The sequence below is a fragment of the Lepidochelys olivacea genome (genome assembly GCF_965140295.1).
Source record: "Lepidochelys olivacea isolate rLepOli2 genome assembly, chromosome: 16".
Classification (NCBI taxonomy): domain Eukaryota; kingdom Metazoa; phylum Chordata; order Testudines; family Cheloniidae; genus Lepidochelys; species Lepidochelys olivacea.
Genome location: NC_140426.1, coordinates 23,178,342 through 23,203,403, shown reverse-complemented (window position 1 = coordinate 23,203,403; position 25,062 = coordinate 23,178,342). Strand labels below are relative to the sequence as shown.

Genomic DNA, 25,062 nt, shown 5'->3' with positions numbered 1-25,062 from the left:
CTGCTGTTGCCCACACTGTGGCTAGCCAGAGCACTGAACCTCCAGAGCTGTTGAGCCAGCCTGCCCAATGGCGACAGAGGAGTTAACAGAGTTGGGTCCCAAGCTCATTGATTCTAGTTCATACCTGACATCTCCCTGACAGGACACAGGAGCGCTCCCTCTTCCCCCCACCGAATACAGCTGCTACACTGATTCATTTCACATCACTTCCTTCTCTCATTGACAGCAACTGCGTACTCTCCCAGTGGGCTGGCATGTGCGACATTTCACCTCAGTTCCTGAAAATTCCAGCTGTCACATGGAAGTCAGTAAGGCCTGGTCAAGGCAATAAAGTGATGGTGGCCACTTAGATGGTCTTGCTGTAAACGTTCTTTGCTAACATTTCATAAATAGCTAGCGACACTAGTGAGAATCAGAGTACCTCTGCTCTGCTCCAGCTCTGTCTAGTTAGAACATGTTAGACAAACACCTTTCAGTGATGGTCTAGGTTTACTTGATCCTGCCTTAGCACAGGGGGCTGGACTAGATGACCTCTCAAGGTCCCTTCCAGCCCTACATTTCAATGATTCTATGATTCCACCCTTTGCAGGGCTCCTTTGTCAGGAGCCATCTGCTTCTTGTTACCTTATACAGCTTAGCCAGCTTTCTATTGGATGCATCAGCTTTGAGGTTATCAGAGGCTCCTTCTGGCAGATTGGGCTTAGGTCCCAGAACCTGAGAGAGAGGAAAACAATCTGCTAGCTATGTGTGTTGATCCAAGAGAATTTCTGCTCCCCAGATGCTCTGAACACACACACACACACACACACAAAACCACACAAGAGAAAACTGTAGGTCAACAACATCAAAACTGATATATTCTGATCTCCAAACTGGGCTCAAATCCCAGTTTTCTGTCCCTTGCACAATAGAATGGTCAGCAGAAATAACACTAGTACTGTGCACTTGGATAGCCCCTTCCCTCTGAGGACCTCAAAGCACTTCACACACGTTCATTAATTCTTACACTGTGGTGCAGGAAACAGATGGGGAAACTGAGGCCCAGACAGGGTATACGACTTGTCCAAGGCCACACAGCAAGTCAATGGCAAGGCCAGAGTTAGACCAAGATATCGTGACTCACAAGCCTGCGCTGTAGCCATTTGACAGCCCTTCTCCTGCCGATATTGTACATCGACATACACATTCTGCACCGCACACGTGCGTACAGGCCGTCCTTTCATCTGGATGCCCCGCTCATCGCCCCCGCAGCTGATTGCACAGAGAGGACTTCGCTGTGATGTTTGGTGAAATACAAAGAAAGTGACCTGCAGCATTTGCTCCCGCTCTGACCCTTCCTCCACGACGTAGACTTTGGCACGGCCACTCCGCTCGTTATCCCGGATCCCCTTGGCCACCTGGGTGGCCTTCATCTGCTCAAACCGATTGCTCTTGGAACCGCACCACTGGTGGATGTCCTGCAGGGCACAGACAAAGAGTACGGCATTTCAGAGAGCCCCATTCCAGGAACATGAGGCTTCTTTAGGCAGCATAATGCAAAGAACACCCCAATGGCTGGGTTAACAGGGCTGAGCTAAGCAGCAGCGGTGCATTAGGGCCTTTTCATGCAGGCAGGAAGGGGCAGCCTGCAGCAGCATTTGGTGAGGGGTTGGGAAGCGTGGATCTAGGGGGCTGGAGTCCCACAGCTCAACAGACCAGGAAAGTACAGCTCACTTTCCAACGTGGCAATAGAGAGTTAATAGATCGGCTGTGCAGTTGGTGAAATCACTGGTGACCTAGGGGAGCCTCGCACAGCTTAACACAGACTAGGAAGAAAAACGGCCCGCCAAGACATCCCCCATTCCCCAAAGATTTGCCAAACGTGTGTTTCACTAGCAGACTTACACTGCCCAGATCAAGGATGAAACAATCTCCGTTGTTGAAACTGTCCCAGCTCACAGGAACCTCAGTAGCTCGAACCGTTCGTCTGCCTTTGATCTGAAGGACTCTTTGGACAGCCACCTCATTGGGAACCACATGCTTGAAGCCAGAAGCCACTCCACCAGCCTTGAAGAACAAAGAAGACGGTAACTCCTACTCACATGCTTGCCCTGAAGGAACTGAGAGACTGAAGTTGTTGTGTCTGTGTCAGAGGTTCTCATCTCCCAAGGGCAAGGGGTCACCCACAGCTGCCTCAGGGGGCAAGCTAGTCCCCAGTCTCTGTCTGCACATATCACTACATCAATCATCACGCCAATCCCCGGAGCCACTTCTCCAACATACGCAGGGAAAAAGATGCAAAGGATCCTGGGACACACCCAAGCTGTGTAAAGCAAGCCTCTGAATATGAATATAAAGGGGGTGAGTGGGAAGTGGAGGAAGCCTAGTTTATGTTGGCCTTTTTATTGCACTATGTGGAACATGCGCCTTCACCTACTCCCGGTTGCTCATACTCTACCATTCACTCTCACTGCTGCTAAGAGAAAGAGTGAACAGAAAACAAAGTGAATTCAAAAGAGGAAGTTACAAAGACCATATCAGGGCCGAGCTGGGAATAGTACTCACAATTCCCGACCACCCAGCTCATTGCTCTAACCACTAAAACATGATGCCTCCCTTTGAGCAGTCTGTCTCTGGACAACTGCCTATCACACATTCTTTCACTCTCCATACAACACGCGGTAAGAGAAAACTCACCTTTTTGCTACCTGTCCTTTTCCCTGCATTTGTCCAAGGTGAGGTTTAAAACACTTTCAAAAATGATACATCCACAGATTAAAGGTCTATATCTGGCAGAAGCTTCTGTTCTATTCTTGGACAATTTATGCAGTAGGTTTCAGCCATTCCCCAAAAAGTGAAACCAAATTAAAATGAGAAAGGAATGGAAACTACTAGGGTTACGAATAAGCAAATAAAAAAATTGTAGGAAAATCCTGGACAAGGAAAAAAATAGCCAACTGCGGAAGAGTCTGGCATAATGTTGCTTTGCTTGTGCCAGTGGATAGCTAATGTGGATGACTATTTCTGGATAATCTAATTCCACCCCCTCCTATCCCACCATTTTGCACCACTATGGAAGAATGATTCCACAATGCTTTCCCCCACCTTCCCGTAATACTACCGATGATAGATGCCAAGAGAGGTAGGAGAGGAAATGTGGTGGGCATGGAAATAGTGATACTGGAAAGGCCATAGCTAGTTGGGTAATTGGGGAGGGGTACAATCAACGCACAGGGCAAGACATCTGCCATTAACTTAGATTTCTATTTCCCAAATCAGTTGCAGACGCCTTGGGGCAGCTCCCTTCTTCCAAGAAAAACAAATCTCCAGTCCCTACAATTGCGTGGGGCTTTCATTTCTGTCTCATCGAATCCAGCCCAGGCTCTCTTACTAGGAGTTGCTGTTCTGTACCCTGTCATTGAAAACATCTGGTGAGGAATTTATTCCCTGTGATCGACAAGAGGGCAACTCTTACTTCTTCTTGGTGACATGGACAGGCTGGGAAACCTTTCTACTCAGATTCAGACCTGCTAGGCTGGATGTCCAGCAAATACATACTTTGTACTTCAGGCCGGATTTGAAGTATCCCAGGAAAGTTGAAGACTCGTGCCCTTGCACCTCCCGATGCTGGATAGCCTTTCCGTGAAGATAATCGTCCATCTGGACAGTGAATATGGCAGCTGCACCACTTTCATCCTGACTACAGAAATCCCCTAGAAATCAAAGGAAGACACCGCAGAGTGAATGCAGGGCCTCTGCCTTCTCATTCGCTGTTTCACCCTATGCAAACAATTCCCTCGAGGGCTAGTTTCCTGAAAAACCTCTACTGCCAGATATTTGATTACAGCCAGGTAGGGACTGAGTCTGTAAAACAGCTATAGTGACACTGACCTCCTTTGTAAAGCGCTTTGAGATCTACAGATGAAAAGCTCTGGATAAGAGCTAGTCGCTACTACCACTGACAGCCTGGCCAGCTGACTTGGCAAGAAGATGCATTCAGTCTGCCCAAAAGTCAGGCAATCTAGCAGACCCTTAGGGGGCACTAGTGGATCAACAGCCTGGCTCTGCAGACTGTCAGCAACCCTTGAGAATCCCTCTCTCAGGTTATCTGGCATTGCTACAACATAGATATGACAACGCACTAAACTAGAGCCCCGTTTCTCGTTAGCAGGCTACACCACTTTACAGCACCGCAGAGCTGCTGTGGGGATGCGTGTTTTGTATGAGAGCTCAACTGAGGTCCCGTCTGCTCTATGTGAGCATTAAAGATCCCATGGCACTTTACAGAAGTGTAAGGGTTTGTTGTAGAGTCTGAACAACATTTTCCCTTCTTGTGGTTGTGCAGGGCAATGACTAGTTGCTGCCCTCCACTCCAGAGGTGGCTGCATGTCAGTAGTGCAGCATTCAGAGAAAGCGTGAAACATTTTGGAATGAGAGGCGCTATGGGAATATAAAATTACATGACCTTAATAGTGCCACTTTTGCCTTCTTTTCCCTTGTGGCAGGACAGGTTTACCCAAGAGTCCTGGACCAGTGAGAGGAACACCATGCAAGAACTTTCACCTTCCCAGGTTTAGCTCCAGGAGTTGGAAGAACTGCCAATTTCCATTAAGACAGAGACAAGCCCCTCGGACCTTACCTAACCAGAAATGCAGGTCATACTGCAGGTTCCCACTTCGTTGTTTGACGGTGTTCAGAAGCAGATAAGCATCTCCAGTGAAGAAGTCTCCATACAGGTTTTTTGGCACAGGTACCAAATCAAATTTCTCAATCCGCCAGATCTGTAGGCCCGGCTCCTTTCCAGCCTTCAGAAACTCAGCGTGTTCCACCATGCTGACAGGCTGGGAGAGGGAAATGAAATAGAGATTTCATAGGCATGTGCAGTACAATGAAGCTCTTGTTAAACTAAGACTGCTTTTCTGGACTCCTAATTACTGCAGTTCCAAACAATTGGAAAGTTTCCATTGGTTCTCGCACTGAAATCGTCTAAGGAAAATCTTTGTTGACCTTTATTACTTTCCAGGTCCACCCACCTCCATTTCCTGACTTCCTTCCTAGCCTCTTTTTTTCCTCTAGTCCCTGTTCTCTGATTACTGTCTCCCCGTCCGTTCAGCTTTGCCGTTACTCTTCCTCTGCTGATTCACCACTTCTTTGCATGGAAGGGTGGAGACAAAAGACATGGAAGTTCCCTTTCTATCCGTTCCTGTATATAAACATTCCATAAGTTGGAAGGCTCCAGGGAATATATATATATATTTTCCCCTTTCATCTATATATTTTACATGGTTTGCAAAATCACTGTTATATTTCCCTATAACATGTGTGATCTATCAGTCTCTCACTGGCAAATGCTGGGAGTCCTATCATTGCTAGGCAGGGAAAACCATGGCAGAGAACAATGTGACATTGGCAGGGAGATGGATAGGTGACCTAACAGGACTTTTACAGCCCTAATGTTTACACTTCTGTGATATTATGATGCACTATTTACTCCAATGCTTTTATGTGGCTTCTAGGAATTATACTAATAAATCTCTACTCCTGACAGCTGTTGAATCCCTTCAAGCTACCCTGTACCTGGCAAACTTTGCAATTCTAACTGGCCATTGCTGCCTCTATATTATTATTATTTATTAAGCACAGACAATGTATTATCGCTTCTTTTGAGACCATAAAGTTCTAAGGCTACAACTAGAAGGAATTCAGGATAGCAATATTAAAAAGAAATAAATCAATCCTGATGTATTTTAGATTAAAGGAAGGGCCTGTGTCCCTCTACCAGGGCAGGCCTAGCATGCCTCTGAGTACTAGAAACTAATAAAGGCAAAGAGGAAAGAAATAATATTCCATCATAAGCATCCAGTACTTTGACAAAGAGGAAAGTTCTCAGCAGTTAATAGACAAAAATAAAATTTAGGCTCAGCTCACATGGCAGAAATACAAAATGCTGCAGACTGGAAAGCAAGACAGCAAGTTAGCTGCTGAATCCATATCTAAACTGAACCCTGACATCAAATGGATACTTAAACCAGTGCCCTCTTACAGTTTCTACTCCACTGCCTGCACAGTGCAGTTAGGGAAGCCTAACCCTTGCAAGTATTTTCTTAGCAGAGGAAAAGTTTTACATTGTTTAATTATATGACTGATCACTTACCACAGCTGAAAGAACAGCTGCTGTAACAAGATAGCCGAACCCTGCCACAGACACAGAGCTTCCGTAGCTTAACCTCAGAGCCATTGTACAAAAGACTGTGAGAAGAATGCAACGCTAGCCCTGTTTGCACTGGAATTTAAGAAGCGTTTTTAGCAGCAAAGGGGTTCTTCACGCTTTCACCTCCAACAGAAGAGGGACTGAGGAGTCCCAGCTCCTTCTTCGTTTCCCTGTCAATAAAGACTGCATAAGTCGGTGCTTTATCACAAGGAAACACATCCAGATCCCCCTGAAATATAAGGGCGTAACATGCCTTTGCACACGGTCCACTTGGAGGCCACACAGATTTATTCTGTACAGTCATTTATGGAGGCTCAATCCCAAAAAACAGTAATACAGGACAATATGGTATTCATTACAGTGGGCGGTGCAATAATGGACAAATAAACTAAATATTTGGTCAACAGGCCAATAATAGAGAGAGGCTTCAGCAATGGAGACAAAAAAGGATCAGCTGAGAACTGGAAATAGACGGAGAGTTGATGGGGTGCTGAGGAACAAAAAGGTTGTTCCAGATGGCAAGGCTTGTGGAGGGAAAGATTCTCACACCAATGTCACTGAACTGTGGGAAAGGACAGAGAGTGCTAAAGGGAGCTGGCTGAGTGATCGGAGGGTGAGGATGATTTGTTCATATTTCCCTGTACATATAGATAAGCAAGAAGCAACATTTGGCAAATGCTTTGGGTCTCTTGCACATGGATTTAAGCCTCTACACAAGCTACAGTGAAATTGGTGTGGAGCAGTGGGGTTCTAGGTACAACAACGAAGGACCACTCGTCTGCTGGCAAAAGGACTTCTCTTGCCAGACAAGATGGGAGAGCAAGAGCTAGCTCAATAATTTCACACTGTATGCTGTTAGGGATTTAGCAAGATAACTGTGACATGCATCTAGCAGTCTTTGGGCTTATTGAGTTCAACTATAACAGTGTAGAGTTGGCGTCAAAAGACTCAAGAACCAGGCCTACTTTCTCCTGCCATCCGGTGAACAGAGCCAGCAATGAGCCTGCTTCATCCAAGCAGCATACAAAACAATAAGTGCCCTATAATAATATTTCTCACTGATTGCACCACTGGGCCACATTAGAACTGTGTGTGTCATATGCCCCTCAGGTGGTCCATTAGAATATAATAGCCTACTACCGCTACCACATGATGGAGTTACTCCTAGAGTTCCAAGCGCTGCAGGTGATGCTGAAGGATCTGGGATCAAGCACTACTGGAAACCCACGCAGAGGTTTGTTGTAACCATGCTGTACAGTCTATGATGGTGTGGAGATCAGACGAAGAACACTGGTAGGGAGGAAATGAATCTCTATATGTGTTTATACTGCAGGCTCCTTGCATCTAGAGCGGAACTGAGTGGAATCTTCAAATTCATTACCTAACTTTCTGGGAAGATACTTAAACAAGGGTCTGCTGCTCCTCCCACCCCCACTGAAGTCAGTGGCCAAACTTCCATTGACCTCAATGGGAGCAAGATGAGGGACACACACACACACAGGAAAGCATTCTCCTCTCCTCATGAGAATCGTTTTCGATCTCTCTCTCTCTCTCTGTTTTGCTAGAACATTGTGTTTTTCATTCCATAGTTTCCAAGCTGGTGCTCTGTGTCTGGACATTTGGCTATTAAGTATTTCAGATCTTGGCAAGCTCTTGCTCAGTTAATAGACCTTTGACAATAAGTATCAAAACAAAATTTCCTTGGAAGTTCTCAATTTTTAACAGAGAATAAAAACAATTTATTCATCTGGCTGGGCTTGGACGGGTTTTTTTTCCCGTCTCTGGGGAGGGAGCTCACACAGAGCATTAAGGGTCTGAAAAGCAGGAAACATTTGCTGGAATCATAAGTGTTGGCCAAGGCAAGTTGAGCAGTGCTGGGAAGCCATCAATGAATGGCTCTTACAGCTGTTCCATCTGTGGTCCACCCAAATCCAGAGGACTACACTCAAAAACAAATTAGTAACAATGTTGGAAGGAGAGACAAGTCTCTTGCAGATGGAAAGATAGTTTCAAGTATTTATTCATAAACATTTATACAGTGCCAAAACTTTGCATGCAACTCCACTGAGACTGAGGGAAAAAGACCCAGGGCAAAGCGCCTAAGTAATTCAGGAGCCTATGTCCCATTTTCAAAAGTGACATAGGCTCCTACACCCCATAGACTGAGGCTCTTAAGTCGCTTAGGTGGGTTTGAAAATGTTATCCCTAGCCCCTGTCCTGCAGAGCTTACAATATCAATTAGACAAGTGCAAAGCATGAAGGTAGACAAAGGAAAGGGGTAAGGAAAGGAGAATGAAACAAAATAATGTGACCAACATAGTGAGAAAATAATAAATTATGGTGCTTTTCAGACATAAGGAGTACACGTAATATTCATGTGCCTACTGCTATCAGCAAATGTAGTTATGCCTTTAACTGGAATCGCTGAAAACTGAGCTTTGGTATGACGGGTTCAAAGCTTGTTGCATGAGTGGTTTGAGCATTGGCCTGCTAAACCCAGGGTTGTGAGCTCAATCCTTGAGGGGGCCGTTTGGGATCTGGGGCAAAAATTGGGGATTGGTCCTGCTTTGAGCAGGGGGTTGGACTAGATGACCTCCTGAGGTCCCTTCCAGCCCTGATCTTCTATGATTCTATATGGCAGAAGTCAATACATAGATTATAGAGAAGATGATGTCACTGGTGGAAAGCATGGCAAAGAAGTGGTGTGAAGCAAATACTAGTATAACCATCCAAATCACCTTCACGACTGATGCAAAGTAAACCCAACATCTTACACACAGGAAAGGCATTCGAGGAGAGCCAAGCTCCGGAAACACAGGGCACTGAATACACAGTTTCAGTGCTGGGGAATTATCTGAACGAGGCTTGGCTGCTCAGGGATGAAAACAAAAGCTTTTAAGGAAAGAAGCGCCCTGTGTTTTGAACAAACAGCAGAAGACAACTGCTTATTATGGAAGCCAGCGTTTGATTAACATCTCAGTAAGCATGACAGGTCTATTCGAGAACATCTTATAAATGTGTACCTTCCTACTGAGATAAGTATGGGGATACGCTCACTAATTACAGCGCACGGTGCCCCAGACATAAAGTGAGCTTTAGCTGTCTGATGGCTCAGTGGCAGGATACATCAGTCTTCCAGTTTGGAGTCTGCTTTTTCAAAAGAAGTTTTCAGTGACCTGTGGTGAGGTGTCCACCCTGCACAAGTAGTGAAAGGGTTAATGTGGGCCCCAAAGGCCAATTAACTCACCTGGCTGAACCTGGAGGGTGCCCCCGGTCTAATGAAAGATGAAGCCCAGCTGGAGAGGAGCTGGGTGGAGCTACAAGGACAGAAAGTCTGGCACAGAAGGGGTTGTAGGGGGAAGAATTGTGCAGGTGCTCTGTGGGAATTAGAGTCAGGCAAGAGCTGTGGGAAACACTCCTGCAGGGCAAGGAGGAAGCGTGTGTGGGGAAAGATACCTGAAGGCACAGGACTGGAGCAAGCTCCTATGGCTGACCCTGATAAAGGGCAGAAAGCAGACCTCTGGGGAAAAGCCCTGGGAGGCACTGCTCAGTACAAAGAGCCCAGCAAGGGGCTGGGGAAAAGGCCTGAAGAAAGGCTCATGGTAGGAGTCCAGGGAGGCCGAGGCAAGGTGTCTGATAGAGCAGACTGTGGCTGCTTCCAGGGTCCCTGGATTGCAACTCACTGTGCAAGGTGTGCCTGGGTTCCTCCTTCTGCCACTGGGAAGGTGGTGTGAAGCCCCTGACACAGAGGGATAAGGATGCTTTTAAACCCTGAGAGAAGAATGTACGGACCGTGGGTCTGATGCCCAGATCTGAGGACACTGGATTTTTGTGCTGGACTTGTTGTTACCCTAGGAGGGGTGGAACTAAAATGTGACCTGGCTGAGTTGCAAGAAGAGGCCCTAGAGAGGAAAGAACCGCTACGCTACACCCAGCTGTGAGTCGGGGAACGCTAGTGGTGAGAACACTCTTCTACACCAGCACTTCTCAAGCTATCTAAGGTGGGGGACTGGCAATTTTTTTTTTCGAGTGTGTGCGCAGACTGGCAGCCGATGGCTCGCAGACCAGCACCGGTCCATGGACCACCACTTTGAGTAGCACTGTTCTACAGTACGTGATTGCTGCGGAAAGGTAGACTGGCTGCCCTGGGTCCTGAGGGCTTCCACTGAGCACTAGAGTGATGCAGTTTAGGCTCCTTTCTGTCCCAATGCCTTCCTTGCCAGCATGCCCCAATTCTCTTCTGATTAGACTCCCTCCAGGAAAGGGGTATTCCGTCTCCTGGGCCCACTTACTTCTTGGCCACTCCTAGTGGCTAGGAACCAGGGGTCCAGTTGCAGTGGGGCATTCTATGAGGTGGGTGTCTGTGCACTAGTGACTAGACCGGAAATGCGGGACTCCGATTACAATGTCACTATCCCTTCTGGTAAAAAATGTGACCTATCCTCGATATTGATGTAACGAACACTTGTTAGCACATTGGCTGAGGGGGATGGGCCCAATGTCCCCCTACTGGATATCTTCTCTGGCATGCTGTCCAGTCTCCTTTCAAAACTCTTATGGGACACAGCTCCCATCACTTCTCTCCAGAGACAGTTCCACAGAGTAAAGTTTTTTTTCCTAGCATCCAACCGAAGAGTACCTTTTCTTTGGCCCACCCCACTACTCCTAATGATACCTGCTTTTTACCTCCCTAAATAATTCTCCCTCTGGGCATTTAAGCCCTTCATATATTTGCAGACTGGCATGCTTTACACTCAGCTGTCCTGCAGCCAAGCTACATAAGAATGGCCATACTGGGTCAGACCATCTAGCCCAGTATCCTGCCTCTGACAGTGGCCGGTGCCAGATGTTTCAGAGGGAATGAACAGAACAGGGCAATTTATCAAGTGATCCATCCCCTTTTGTCCACTCCCAGCTTCTGACAGTCAGAGGTTCAGAGACACCCAGAGCATGGGGTTGCATGCCTGACTATCCTTGCTAATAGCAATTGGTGGATCTATCCTCCATTGAGGATATGCTCATACTGATCCCCCATAAACCTGATCTTTCTTCGCCTTACTCATTTTTGTTGCTCTTCTCTGAATTCTTTCTAACTTGTCTCTATGTTTCTGGTAACGTGTCTGGAGCTGACTCTGACATTCCAGGCACGGTCTCACCAGAGCTCCTAAGTGATTCAGTTATGTAAATAAAAACAAAATGGACAGAGAAGAGCTATCACTGCCCAGATTCATGACATGATCTCTGGGCACTTGTAGTCCAGACTCGCATCTGCTCACTTTCCCTGCTGTATCCCATTGCAACATCAATTACAGGGAATCGACTTTCCGATGACTCTAGTCTGACCTACCCCAGCATCTCTAATTCAAACACTCCCTTACTGCCTCGCAGCAAACACCACCTATAACTCCTACTGCTGCTATCCAAAACCTCCTTTTAAAAGGTGATAACAGGCCCTGGAGAATCATCTGGTGTTTAGTGAGAAAGGGGAAAATGCTGCAGCCAATGCATGAAACAAGATAGTTTTCCCCTTGACTCAAGCTTCTGATTTACACTCGACCACAAACATTTCAGCAGGCTCACCAAAGCTTAAGGAATGCACAAATTCTACCAAGACATCCACTGATTGGTGATATTGCCAGAGCACTGCAGAGCACAATATGTGCAAAATAATAAAAATATTCTAACGGTTTCCAAATTAAAATTCACGGAAGTAAGATTCCAGTTTAATAATTACCCTGGAATAAGAGGACTGGCTATTCAAAGAGTCAAATATTCATGTTTATTAAAAAAGAAACAAACAAAAATTTGCACACCGGTCTTTCCTTTGAACAGCTGCAGCTCTGAAAGTGGTAAGACTTGGAGGACAGTACTTCTACATCTCAGCCATTCCATGAAGATTAAGGCTTTTATCTGCCTTTATTTACTCTTAATGCATGGTAAGAGTAAGCAGCGGACAGAGGTGGAAAATTACTGTTCCACATCTGCTTATAAATTGGTAAAAACAGTATGAAACAGGGAGAAAAAGCACATCCGTTTGTTGGTGTATAGATTTAGCTGAGAGAAGTGTCTGTGTTTCAGAAAGAGAAAGGGGGGGGGGGTGTACTTGTATGTAAACAAAGTTGGAAGTGGCGGTATAAGCATCAAAATTAGTTTTCCCAAACAGGTAGGAAAACACTCAGTTGTGTTTCTTAATAAACTGGAGAGAAAGGAACCAAGACTCCTTAGAGTTAAAATTGCTTTGTGCAACAGTTTACATTACTATTCCGTGAGCACCTATTATTGTTACAGACCTTTTTGAGGAGAGAAACACTGCATTTGAAGAAGGGAGGATTTTTAGGGGGTCCAGTTAAATTGGGCTAGTGTACACACACATCCCCATCATATCACAAAACCTCTAAAATGTCTGCTTCTTAGTTGTTTACGCTTCTAGGACTATAAGGGCTTTTTTTTAAAAAAATAAATAAAGTAACTGCTTTTTTTGGTAAGAGCATTGAAATGAAGTTTCAGTTCCAGTAGAGACTGTATTTCTTTAGTGCATATGGACAACACATAATAACTGCTCTGCCAGGTGCTAGAGTGCCCTCTTTCTATAATGCACCCAAACAATGAATCGCTGTGTATCTCCTTAGGAAAGGGGAGACCCAACTCTATGATAACATTCATGGCTGGTTACTCCAAGCAGCTGGAGACAGAGTAAATTACCACACCATTTCTGCTGTGGCAAGTCAATATGACAACCCATGTCAGTAAAAGCTCACCAGCTGAGGGCAGCACAGGCCAGCCCACAATATTTAAAACAGAAGTTTTAAAGTTTTAAAAGCTGTAGCTCACGAAAGCTTATGCTCAAATAAACTGGTTAGTCTCCAAGGTGCCACAAGTCCTCCTCTTCTTTTAACTTTAAAAAAATCACTTGACTTTTTTTCTTTCCTTGGATTTTAACTGTTTCTAGACCTTGAAAACACTACTCTGTACTGGTCCTAGCAGGCTTTGTGTAAACCTGAAAAGTAACTGGACTAACCAGCCACTTAATTTATTTCCATCTGAGCTTTATTGCTGTGTCTCATTAGCAAGGAGTAAGAGCTATAAATTACTTCCCTTCTATGAAGCTAAGTAATAGGTTGATATCAGAAATTTTGGCATCTACACAACTGCAGTGAAGAACTTGGAAGTAGGTAAATTTAAAACCTCTTTTTAGCTGGCTTTGTTGGTCTGCACCAGTCTGCACAAGATCGGCTACAATATGCTGTTCTTTTTGCTTTATGGTGCTTGCTTCTTTAACTGGAGTGCCCTCTCTTTCAAACCTGGGACTCATGAACTGTCTGCCCTGCAGGCAGAGGGAAGGCTGCAATCTAGTTGTTAAGCTGATTGCTTTGCATTTTAAAAAGAGAAATTAACTCTTAGCTAAGCAGCCAGCTTCTCCTTTAACATCCCAAAGAAACCAGCACACTGTGCCCAGAAGCCCTTATCTTCTGCAGTGCAGGGAATTCCATTTACAATGAGGAGGAAGCTGAGGGTTTGGTTTTGTTAAACAAAGCTGTGCTATAAGCAATGCAAACAAGGCCACTGTCTGGCCCTAATGTAGACGAATGCAGACTGAATTCCCCTAGCCAAAGTGGGACCACAAGAAATCACGGCTGGCTACATAGAGATGATAAAGGAGGCCTCACTCACTGCTGGAAGAAAGCTGAATGGCAGGGAATGTTCAGCCATCACAGAAGTGAGTTACACACTGTCACGCCTGCACTCTTCCCTCCCTCATCCCTTGTGCTCTCTCCACACTTAATTTGGGTCTCTGGCTTCTCTTTACCCCAAGCTTCAGGAGATACCTGATTGCTTCTAACAGAGGAGGACCCTCCCCAGGGCAGACTGTCAAGGCTGGGCTTTGCACAAGCGGGGGAGGGGAGGGGAGGCGAGGCAGGCGGCAGACTAGAGATTTAACCCCTACACTAGTGAATAGCCAGCCTTAGTCCAGTAGGTGTACAACCAACACTCATGCTGCAGTAACTTCACATTGCACCCTGAAGGCCCATGCCTGCCTTTGCAGTCAGCCAGTTCTCACGCTCTCTCCCCCGTATTACAGCACCAGCAGATTCGCAGGGCTACGTTTGCACAGCCCTGTGTTGGGAGCAGTGCAGAGATGTACGCATCAAGGGAAGCCTTAGGGACTCTTCTGTCTCAGGGAGCTGAGGGGTGCACATATTCCTTTCTGGAGTGCAACACAAACCCCTCCATGCAGTTTGTGTGCAGGGGATGCAGAGTCCTGGGCCCACCTCCTCTTCACCCCCCTTGGGGCATTGTGACAATTCCCATGTCAGTGCATTGGAAAGTCTCAGAGACCCACTCTGAATGGTAAATGAGAAACAGTCCAGACTCCAGGGAGAAACTGCTGAATTGGAATTCATTTGCAAATTGGATACTATTAATTTAGGCTTAAATAGAGACTGGGAGTGGCTAAGTCATTATGCAAGGTAGCCTATTTCCTCTTGTTTTTTCCTACCCTTCCCCCCCCCCCCCATGTTCTGGTTTAACTTGGATTTAAACTTGGAGAGTGGTCAGTTTGGATGAGCTATTACCAGCAGGAGAGTGAGTTTGTGTGTGTATGGGGGTGGGGGGTATGTGAGAAAACCTGGATTTGTGCAGGAAATGGCCCAACTTGATTATCATGCACATTGTGTAAAGAGTTGTCACTTTGGATGGGCTATCACCAGCAGGAGAGTGAATTTGTGTGGGGGGGTGGAGGGTGAGAAAACCTGGATTTGTGCTGGAAATGGCCCAACCTGATGATCACTTTAGATAAGCTATTACCAGCAGGACAGTGGGGTGGGAGGAGGTATTGTTTCATATTCTCTGTGTATATATAAAGTCTGCTGCAGTTTCCACGGTATGCATCCGATGAAGTGAGCTGTAGCTCACGCTCAAATAAATTGGTTAGTCTCTAAGGTGCCACAAGTACTCCTTTTCTTTTTGAGTCACTGCATTCTCTCTGCCACATATCCTGAATCCATCTGGTATGGGCTCTGAGTCTATTAACCCTTTTCCACCAGAAGTGGGGACTTCCCAGCATGCAGCACATCTGTGGCCAGGACAAGTAGATCTGTACTAAAATAAGGCTTTTCAGTTCAGAAAACTTTACCCCAAGTTGCATGTTGGAACAAACCCTAAAACCAACTCAAAATTCAGCCAAACCCACTGCCTTCCTCCTTTCTTTGCACTGAAACAAGGAACCAGTGAGATCAGCATGGTGTTAACCCAAGCCCATAAGTTGATACTAGGTGTGCTAGAAACCTTTTGAGGAACCTGGTCTGAGTTTGTAATGAAAGCTGAAACCATGATAACTTGAGCTTGGCTGGAACATTTTACAGAGCTCTCACCATGAGTTAATCATGCATTACATTTTTCTTTCATCACTTCGCACTTTGCATTGTGAAGAATACAATTAACTACCTGGTTAAAATAATAATGGTAACTGGCACTGCGAATTATTACATGAAAGCTTATGCTCAAATAAATTGGTTAGTCTCTAAGGTGCCACAAGTCCTCCTTTTCTTTTTGCGAATACAGACTAACATGGCTGCTACTCCAAAACCAGTAATAACACTGGGTTCAAGAATAAAAAGGTGACTTGCACCAACAAACATACTTGTCTGAAAGTCCTGCCTGACAAATGCTCATAGAATAATGTTTCCTTAAAAGAGGGATTTTTTTTTCAAACTAGTTACACAGGAGATGTAATGTTCTTGTCTGTCCTATACATGTTCCACCCATTGGAAAAAAAGCCTTAATTACACATTTGCATGAATGGCTTCACTAATATTCTGGAAGTTTAACATATTTTTGCCTTTTGGCTTAGTAAATGCTTTTACAATGTGGCTGATCCATTTTATCCAAAGGGACCAGAAAAGCTCTTGAAAAGCCATCAGCGTCACACGTATAATTACTTATGACCAGCAATGTGTTTTCTTTTAATAAACTGCCTATGGAGCCTACTGTTCCACAGACAGTCGGGTCCTACATTATTTTACATTGCCTAACTTCTTACTAGTAACCCTTGCTTGTAGTAATTCCCCTGCTGCATTCCGATTTTGCCTTGTAACTTGAAAAGTCCATACTTTGCACATTGGTTTCTACTCAGCTTACAGGTTTACATACATGCTTTTCAAGAGTATCATTCCTCTAGAAAGACAGGAGGGCAGTGTTGTGTGGCACCATTATTGGGAATAACCCCTGGCTGGCTTCACAGACTTACTGTCTACCCACTAATGCTGCTTTGCATGGCTATAAATAGTTATTTAGATAAAAGGCATCAAGAACAAAAAGCACAAGCAGCCTATCTCAGTACTTCCAGCTGCAATTGACCAGCTGGTTTGGAAGGCATAAAAGGAAACTCTTTGGCAAGCATTTGGACAGGCATCTAGCCTGGGTTATTTTCCATAATCCAGTCTCTAGGTAGGTTCAAGATCTAGATACAGAGATGCTAAAAATTCTCACTTTTCTTCATAGCCGTTCTACATCTGTGACTGGTGAAAAGCCTTGATGAATTTGCACAAACTGTGGGAATTTGTGGGATCAGCAAAGAGTCCCTGCAGCTTTAAAGAAACGCTCTGACATGCCACAAGACCGTATAGTGGGAGACAGCATTTCAGTACAATATTAACAGCTGATGACACTGCACCCTAGGAACAGTCAGAAATATTTGTCTTTATTTTTTTTTCAGCTCTTTGCCAAATTTGCATATAGCTTGAGTGACTAAGTCTTAAGTCAGCCACTGAAAAGGCCACAAGATCTATTTCAGCTTTATCACCAAGGTGACAAGCATTGAAAAATATCTGAAACAGTTGATTAGATCAGTCTTTGGTCTCCAGGCAGCATTAAATTCATACACACGCAACTAAACACCATCCCCACGCTGAGAAGCTTGTAACAAAAGCATCATTAGGACAATCACGGTGACTCCATAATCTATTTTCGTTTTGTCTCTCACCATCTGAGGAACAGCACTGCCAATGGCAAAAAGAAAAGGAGCACTTGTGGCACCTTGGAGACTAACCAATTTATTTGAGCATAAGCTTTCGTGAGCTACAACTCACTTCATCGGATGCATACTGTGGAAAGTGTAGAAGATCTTTGTAAAGTGGAAAGCATCTGTGGAAAGTGTAGAAGCATGAAAAAATACCTCCTCCCACCGCACTCTCCTGCTGCTAATAGCTTATCTAAAGTGATCACTCTCCTTACAAATGATAATCAAGTTGGGCCATTTCCAGCACAAATCCAGGTTTTCTCACACACACACACACACACACACCCCACACACACACACAAACCCACTCTCCTGCTGGTAATAGCTTATCTAAAGTGACCACTCTCCTTACAATGTGTATGATAATCAATGGCCTTCCTAGTATTGGCGGCTGCTTATGCTCCCAGCCAGAAGGGTGGTATGTACAATACTACTTTTTCTCCTTAGCACGCACAGTCCAAAACTTTTGTTGTATTTTTTTTTCACATTTGAAAAAATTCATACCAATGAAAACCAACACCCTAGCGATATATATAAAATGAACAGTACAGAGGTACATTTAAAACGAAATTCAGGACACTGATTAAAGGCAGCTTTCTTAGAAGCTCACAACGTTCAAGTAGTCGGTGTCCTTTTAACAGCTCTCCCCTCAACTTTAAAACTAAATCCTGTAGAGAACAGGTTTAAATTTCCCTCCCCCAAAGCACAGCAATATCTTTGTCATGGGCAAAGTTGGTTTTTGCATTCAGAGATTAACATTCCCATGGAAACCTTTTAACAAATGAGAATAGCCAGGTGAAACAGGCCAAATTATTATATGCATATTCTGGGCACAGTCAACCTGTGGAACTCCTTGCCAGAGGATGTTGTGAAGGCCAAGACCATAACAGGGTTCAAAAAAGAACTAGATAGATTCATGGAGGATAGGTCCATCAATGGCTATTAGGTAGGATGGGCAGGGATGGGGTCCTTAGCCTCTGTTTGCCAGAAGCTGGGAATGGGCGACAGGGGATGGATCACTTTTTGATTACCTGTTCTGTTCATTCCCTCTGGGGCACCTGGCACGGGCCACTGCCAGAAGACAGGATACAAATGTTCTTTGCCTCATGATTAATAATTCCAGCTCTATTCTGATATTTCCAGCAACTACAAGGTTTTTGCTGCTGGCTTTTAGTCACTTAAGAGAGACCCACCCATTAAACACAAGGTTTCAGGAGAAAGTGCTAACGTTTAAAATCTCAATTTAAGAGCCTGATTCTCTTCCCACTTGCACTGTTGTAAATTAGGAGCAATTCCACTGAAGTTATCCCAGGGTCAAACTGGCATGGGAGAAAAGAACTAGATCCTCTGTGAACATTCTAGGACCACATATAGGATGAGACACATCCATCTGACACAGTCACACCCAGCTGAGAATCTACTGACTCAACCACAAAGCCCTACCCTAGTGAACACAGTAAGTAGGAGTTCAGTCATGCTCTTAAATGCACAGTACACACACTGCTATGGAACTTAGAAAGCCAACTGCTTTCTTTTATTTGTGAGCAAACAAATCCTAAATTGAGTACTTGTGGCACCTTAGAGACTAACAAATTTATAAGCTTTCGTGAGCTACAGCTCACTTCATCGGATACATGCAGTGGAAAATACTATTACTCACAAAAGCTTATGCTCAGATAAATTGGTTAGTCTCCAAGGTGCCACAAGTACTCCTTTTCCTTTTTGTGGATACAGACTAACATGGCTGCTACTCTAAATCCTAAATTGCATTCAAATGCAAATCAGTGCTAAAATGCTGAGTAGGTGTTCTAGTTCACACAGAGTCACTAAGCGATACACAAAAGGCATGACATGGTATGTGGCCCTCAGGCCAATAGGTGTGACCAGCCTGCTGCAATTACACAGAAACGGGAACGTCAAATCTCTTTAGTATAAGATGAGCAATGATAAGAAAGAAGAGGCTGCAACCTGCTTTAGTGCTCTTGCCTGTCCCAAAGATAGCAGCTGAGGCGTTATGCAATCTGTCAGAGGAGAGCTGGCTCTTTCTTCAGAGAAGGAAGGAACATCTTTGCGCAAGTCTGGATCAGGTTTGAGGTAAACAGGTGTTCTCTATCTGCACTGAGCCTGTAACATTTCTTTTAAGAGAGCTGAGAGAGATGGAGGTCCTCATTGTCCACAACTTTGCATCTTGTGTGGTCATTTGCACATGTGCAAAGGAAGTGAGTATGAAGCTACTGTGGCATGATGTAAATGGTGACACAACATGCAAGTCCATGGAGAATCAGACCCATTGTTTTCCATACTGTCTTCCAAATTCAAAGAGACTCCCCACTTGGAAGGTTCTCTGTTCAGCAATTTTTTAGACTTCCATGATACTTCCTAAACATTATCACCTGTGAGCTGATCCTATGCCCCTGACCATGAAATTTTAATACTGCCTTTTATCTGAATGCAGATGATTTCCCACAGGACCTGAAGTGTTACTGAAGGAGTGTCACTAAAATGTGTGTTGATGGCAGGGCTCCTCAGCACCTCTGAAAATGCATCTCAAAAGCTGAGGTTCTGACAAGCGGTGGCCACTTTTGGCCCAGAAGACTTGCTCTAGGCCACAAAGGGAGGGTGAGGCAGAACCAGGAAGAGAGGACAGATCTCCTGACTTGATCTCAAAGACCTGTACATCGGCCTCAAGACCCTCTTTCCCTTCCTTCACATCACTTGCTGAATTCTAGCTTTCAAGCAGGCACCAGTGCCTCATCAATCGCTAACGTGATCAGTGATTGCCACCTTTTGTAGTGGTAAACACCCATGTTTTTCATGGTTTGTGTGTATAAAAAGATCTTCCGTACTTTCCACAGCATGCATCTGATGAAGTGAGCTGTAGCTCACGAAAGCTTATGCTCTAATAAATTGGTTAGTCTCTAAGGTGCCACAAGTCCTCCTTTTCTTTTTGCGAATACAGACTAACATGGCTGCTCCTCTGAAACCAGTGATTGCTTTGGTTGTGAATATCAAATCCTACCCCCTCTTTACACATGAAGCACACGCTTGTCAATATGTTTAATAAAGGAAAAATAGCTTTGGATGTGGGTTCACTCAAAAATCCCAGACCACACTCGTGCTGAACAGTTATTCTGCATTCCTAAAGTGCGTGTGTGTGCACACACATCCATTTAAGATTGTTTGTCCCTGATTACAGGTGTAAACACATCTTACTGGAACAGTGGCGAATTAATGATTTTGCCGCCCCTAGGCCCTGAAATGATTGCTCCCACCCCACCCCACCCGCAGCAGCTCCCCGCTGTGGTAAGTATGTAAACAAGAATATGTCTTTGGTTTAGTAGCTCAGGATGATTTTGCACTGCAGACAGATTATGCACAACTGACCTAGATATGCACATTGCCAACATGCTGAGAATAGCTCTCGTCTTAGAGGAAGACATATGTACCCAGTGAGATACAGTTCTCCATGTTAAAAGCCAACAATCTTGCCACGTCATAAACCACTCTAAGATTAGGTGACAATAGCAAAAAAATAAAAGCTCCTGAGATGTTGATGTAGGAGGATGACACAAGTGCCAAGGTTCTACACAGCATCCACTGGAAGGAAACTGGCATATGTTCATCCCACCAGCCCCCAGTCACACAACACAAACAGGAGCAATGTTTTGCAGCCTCAGGCGACTACTTGCTCTCCTGGTATGGTAGAGCTGGCAAAGCTGTACGCCCCCCAATAGCACAGACATTCTTGTTCAATTCACAAACTCGCTGACCAAATCAATGAACAAGTAATAAATGATTCCTAAGAAAAAAAGGAACTGGAAACCATAGCAGAAGTAGAAAGAAAAGGAGTACTTGTGGCACCTTGGAGACTAACCAATTTATTTGAGCATAAGCTTTCGTGAGCTACAGCTCACTTCATCGGATGCATTCAGTGGAAAATACAGTGAGGAGATTTATAAACACTCAGAACATGAAAAAATGGGTGTTATCAAGGAGTGAGATGACATGCAGTCTGCAGAGGCCCAAAACAGGGTTTTTCACAGTAACTGTAGCATAAAACACAAACCTGACGGATGCAAATTGTTCAGACTTGTGAACTCTGACAACAAACCACTGTTATCGGCCTATCAAGGGAGAGAGAAATATAAGCAATTCTTACGTTTGTAGAAGATCTATTTGTGATTAAAAACATTTAGCTGTAACTTTGTCGTATCCCAGTAGAAGTCCAGCTCTGAGCACTAGTGCATGGTCCCTATTGTGCCCCTATCCCAAGGGCACACAAGCACAAGTGATCCTTTCGGATCATCATCCCTGCTTTTGCTGCAGGATCTTCCTTCCTCAAAAGCAGCATTTAAAAAGTGGGGGCCAGGATTTACCCAGTTGCTTTTCAGGGTTTGTCTTCACATGGAGTTATTCTGGAAGAGCGGTATAGTGTAGTCAGTGTAACTAGAGGGGCAGTGTAGTCCACTGAACAGTGTCTGAGGCACAGCCCATACTATTTGGGTTTTATGCCTGGCTTGTCACTGATGGCAGGTGAATCAATTTAGTTCTTCGTGCCTCTTTTTTTTCCCCCCCTCTGTTTTGTTGGTAAGCAATTTGGAGCAGGGATTTTCTCTTGCTCTTTTTGTACAGCGCCTCGCACAATGGAGACCCTGATCTCAGCTGTGGCCTCTGATTAAAATGCAATACAAACAACTTTTGTTGTAAACCAGATGCTGCAGGTTAGCTTTTGTTAATCCTTATAACAGGTGGCTCGTCGCTCCTGAAACAAAGTTGAAAGTAAACATTTTCAGGCCTTTGTGGCAGAAGAGGCTAAATTACTGCCTCTCCATCAAGGGAATGTGGTTACACTGGCTCCTCAGTGCAAACACTACTTATCTGTCAGCACATTTTTCCACTCACTACAATGGTTGGGACAACGGTGAATGGCAGGAACATCAGATTTCAGAGTAGCAGCCGTGTTAGTCTGTATTCGCAAAAAGAAAAGGAGGACTTGTGGCACCTTAGAGACTAACACATTTATTTGAGCATAAGCTTTTGTGAGCTACAGCTCACTTCATTGTGCATCCGATGAAGTGAGCTGTAAGCTTATGCTCAAATAAATTGGTTAGTCTCTAAGGTGCCACAAGTCCTCCTTTTCTTTTTGCGAATACAGACTAACACGGCTGTTACTCTGAATCCTTTTCTTTTTAGGAACATCAGAGGTGACAATTCAGCCCACATTCTGAGTTCTACCCCAATTCACAGCCAGGGACCTTGCTGAACAACCACACTCAGAACTTTAAAAGAGGTCGGATGTGCTTTTAGAAAGAGCTGAAGAATCTTCCACCAATGAAAAGTCAAAGGTGACCCTGCTCTTTTCCAAACCCCTCTACCCTACAAAATCGGCTCAATCACAAATGAGATCCAGGGTTGTGTTCCAAACATGGTATAACATGATTTTCTCACCCTGAGTGGAAAGGAAAAACATGTTTTAGCCCTTGAAGAAATGACACTAACTTGCTGACATAAGTTCATGAACATTGTGTTCCTTAACATGTTTGGGGGAGTTTCTGTCTACATTAGTAATAACACTCTTGCAAAACAGACGGGCAACATTTTTAGACCTGATTATTTTTATAGTATAGAAATGGTATTAAATAGCCTGGTCTTTCAGAAAGAGGATTAATGGATTCCAATCCACTGCATGTAAACCAGTTTTATCTTTCCACTTAATATCCCCAGATTATAGCTGGCTGACAGGGCAAAATCATAATCCTACAATGAGATACAAAGACAAAAACTAAATGCTTCCTGTGGGCACTTAAGTTCCTGTGACAGTAACTGGGTGTGTTTTTACTAATACATACTGACATATATGACAAGTCTATTGTTTAATCTCTGTCACATTATTTACACCAAAACCTTGACTTTGTTAGAATGTATCCTTTTAAATAATCAGGTTCACATTTGAAAAACTTTTGTTACCAGTAGCCAACGTTATTAAAAGAAAAAGTAACATTCTAATTTATTTTTCAGCCTTTATGCTATTTGTTTACATCTTTCATTTCATTCAGTTTGGACAGTCAAACATCACAGAGCTGTTGTGGTGATTTATAAAGTTAATGTTTTCATGCCGCTCTGAAAATACAAAGGACCACAAGAGTATATTTTATCAATTCTCTCCCCTGATATAACAAATCTAGACACAACTACTGCATTCATCATACACATTTGAGGAGCCAAGACTGGAACCCTTGTTTCATTGCAAAAAGAGAGTCCATCACACCTTGAGCTAAAGAAACAGTCCCTTACCAGCTAGCTGATAATCTCTGTCAGCCAGTCACTATAAGGCAATATCATTAATACATAAACAGTATACTATCTAGTTCCTCTTCATATCAAGGTGTGTAAAGTTCTCTTTATGGTGATTACACAGATAGCTCTTGAGGCTTTTTTTGTTTGCTTGTTTGTTTTTTAACATGCTTCAGACTTTTGGGATTGAGGAACCAAAGTGTTACTCAGATCAGAAAGCGAGAGAGAACAAAGCCCTAATGATTTTGATTTCAGCTAGTATTTGGGGCTCTGTCCAATCTGAAAGATCTGACTTCTTTTGGATGATTCACTTCATCCTGGATTTTATATATTTTGGTTTGAATTGTAGCTATCATTTTTGTGTGTGGAAATGTTTGCTAAGCCCGTATGTTTAAACGTTGCCGGATGATTTCCCACTGACTCACCGACTAGCTCCTAATATAGACAAGCAAGTCTCCCTCCAGTAATGGCTGTGCACAGAATAGAAACCTCCATGCCTGAGATCAATGGGGAGTCTCCTGGGGGAGCAGGGTGATCAAAAACCCAGATCGTCCTATAGATTGGGGCAGGAGGGGTGGCTATCTTTTCAGCTAGGTAGGAAGGAACCAGTTTTCTTGAGAGTCCACAGAAGCAAGTTCTTTTCTCACCCCATTGCTTCTCAGAATTCTGTCAGGGTCACTGACTCCTCCTGTGAATATCCTGCACGCACACTTAACTGGATGCATCTCAATGTAGTTCCAAATGCAGAGAACAACTGTGTCTGGACAGAATTACATACAGTACCACAGCAAGCTACTATTCACACTCCATGGAGTGATACTGACTAGCTATGGATTGATGTGATGTTTTGAGTTCCCATATTGCTCCACAAAGCCATTCTAGCATAACCTTGTGACATATGCTACAACGAATCCCCTTAAGAGAAGCTGATAGAACTGCAATTAGGCAGATTAGTCCCTGTGGAAGACAGCCAAATGTTAGAGCTTTCCTTTCCCCTCAGCCTAGCGTTGTGCTAGTCTCATAAGTTATTTACCTAGGTAAGGTGTGTCCCTAGGACTTTAATGTTTGTACAGATACTAGCCAACCTGTTCCCTTCCCTAGCTGGATGCAGAATACCCATAACCCCCAAGGTGGCTGCTACTGCTTAATACCATTACTAGACACACCTTCAACATCTGAATGAATCAGGTCAAAGAACAGGCAGTTAAATCCTAGAGATCGGTTCTCAAAAATGCTTATAGCCTAGGTAGCCTTGAGATAGGTGCTCTAGGCTTTTGAGTGCCTGACAATGCTGCTAGAGGGCACTGGGAAATCAGTTAATTTACTAATACACCTGTTAAGAACCCACCCTGAAAAATAATCCTGTATGAATAGAGCAGGTACCAGTATAAAAACAGTACTCTGCAAACGGAACAGGTACAGATGAGAACTAGTAGAAGAGGTATAAAATAAGCTCTTTTGGGCGGGGTTCACGTCTTCCGTGTGTGTTTGTACAGCACTTTACACAATGGTCCTGACTGTAGCCTCTGGTGCAGTGGTGAGCTGGAGCCAGTTTGCATGA

The 25,062-nt window shown here is 44.3% G+C and overlaps 1 protein-coding gene across 4 annotated transcripts in view; it reads right to left on the bottom strand.

Moving 5' to 3' along the window:
* Positions 1-25,062, bottom strand: part of GSN (gelsolin) — a 52,672-nt gene that overhangs the window by 13,677 nt on the left and 13,933 nt on the right. For 3 of the 4 annotated variants that reach the window (XM_084650246.1, XM_084650248.1, XM_084650247.1), the window contains 5 exons: positions 4,619-4,820; positions 3,538-3,692; positions 1,885-2,046; positions 1,308-1,457; positions 625-714 (listed from right to left, as the gene is read on the bottom strand). In XM_084650246.1, the coding sequence (XP_084506372.1) occupies positions 625-714; positions 1,308-1,457; positions 1,885-2,046; positions 3,538-3,692; positions 4,619-4,811 (750 nt within the window). In that variant the 5' untranslated portion in view covers positions 4,812-4,820. Of the gene's footprint in view, positions 1-624; positions 715-1,307; positions 1,458-1,884; positions 2,047-3,537; positions 3,693-4,618; positions 4,821-6,133; positions 6,314-25,062 lie in introns of those variants that run through there. The other variant, XM_084650245.1, reaches the window with a different exon arrangement.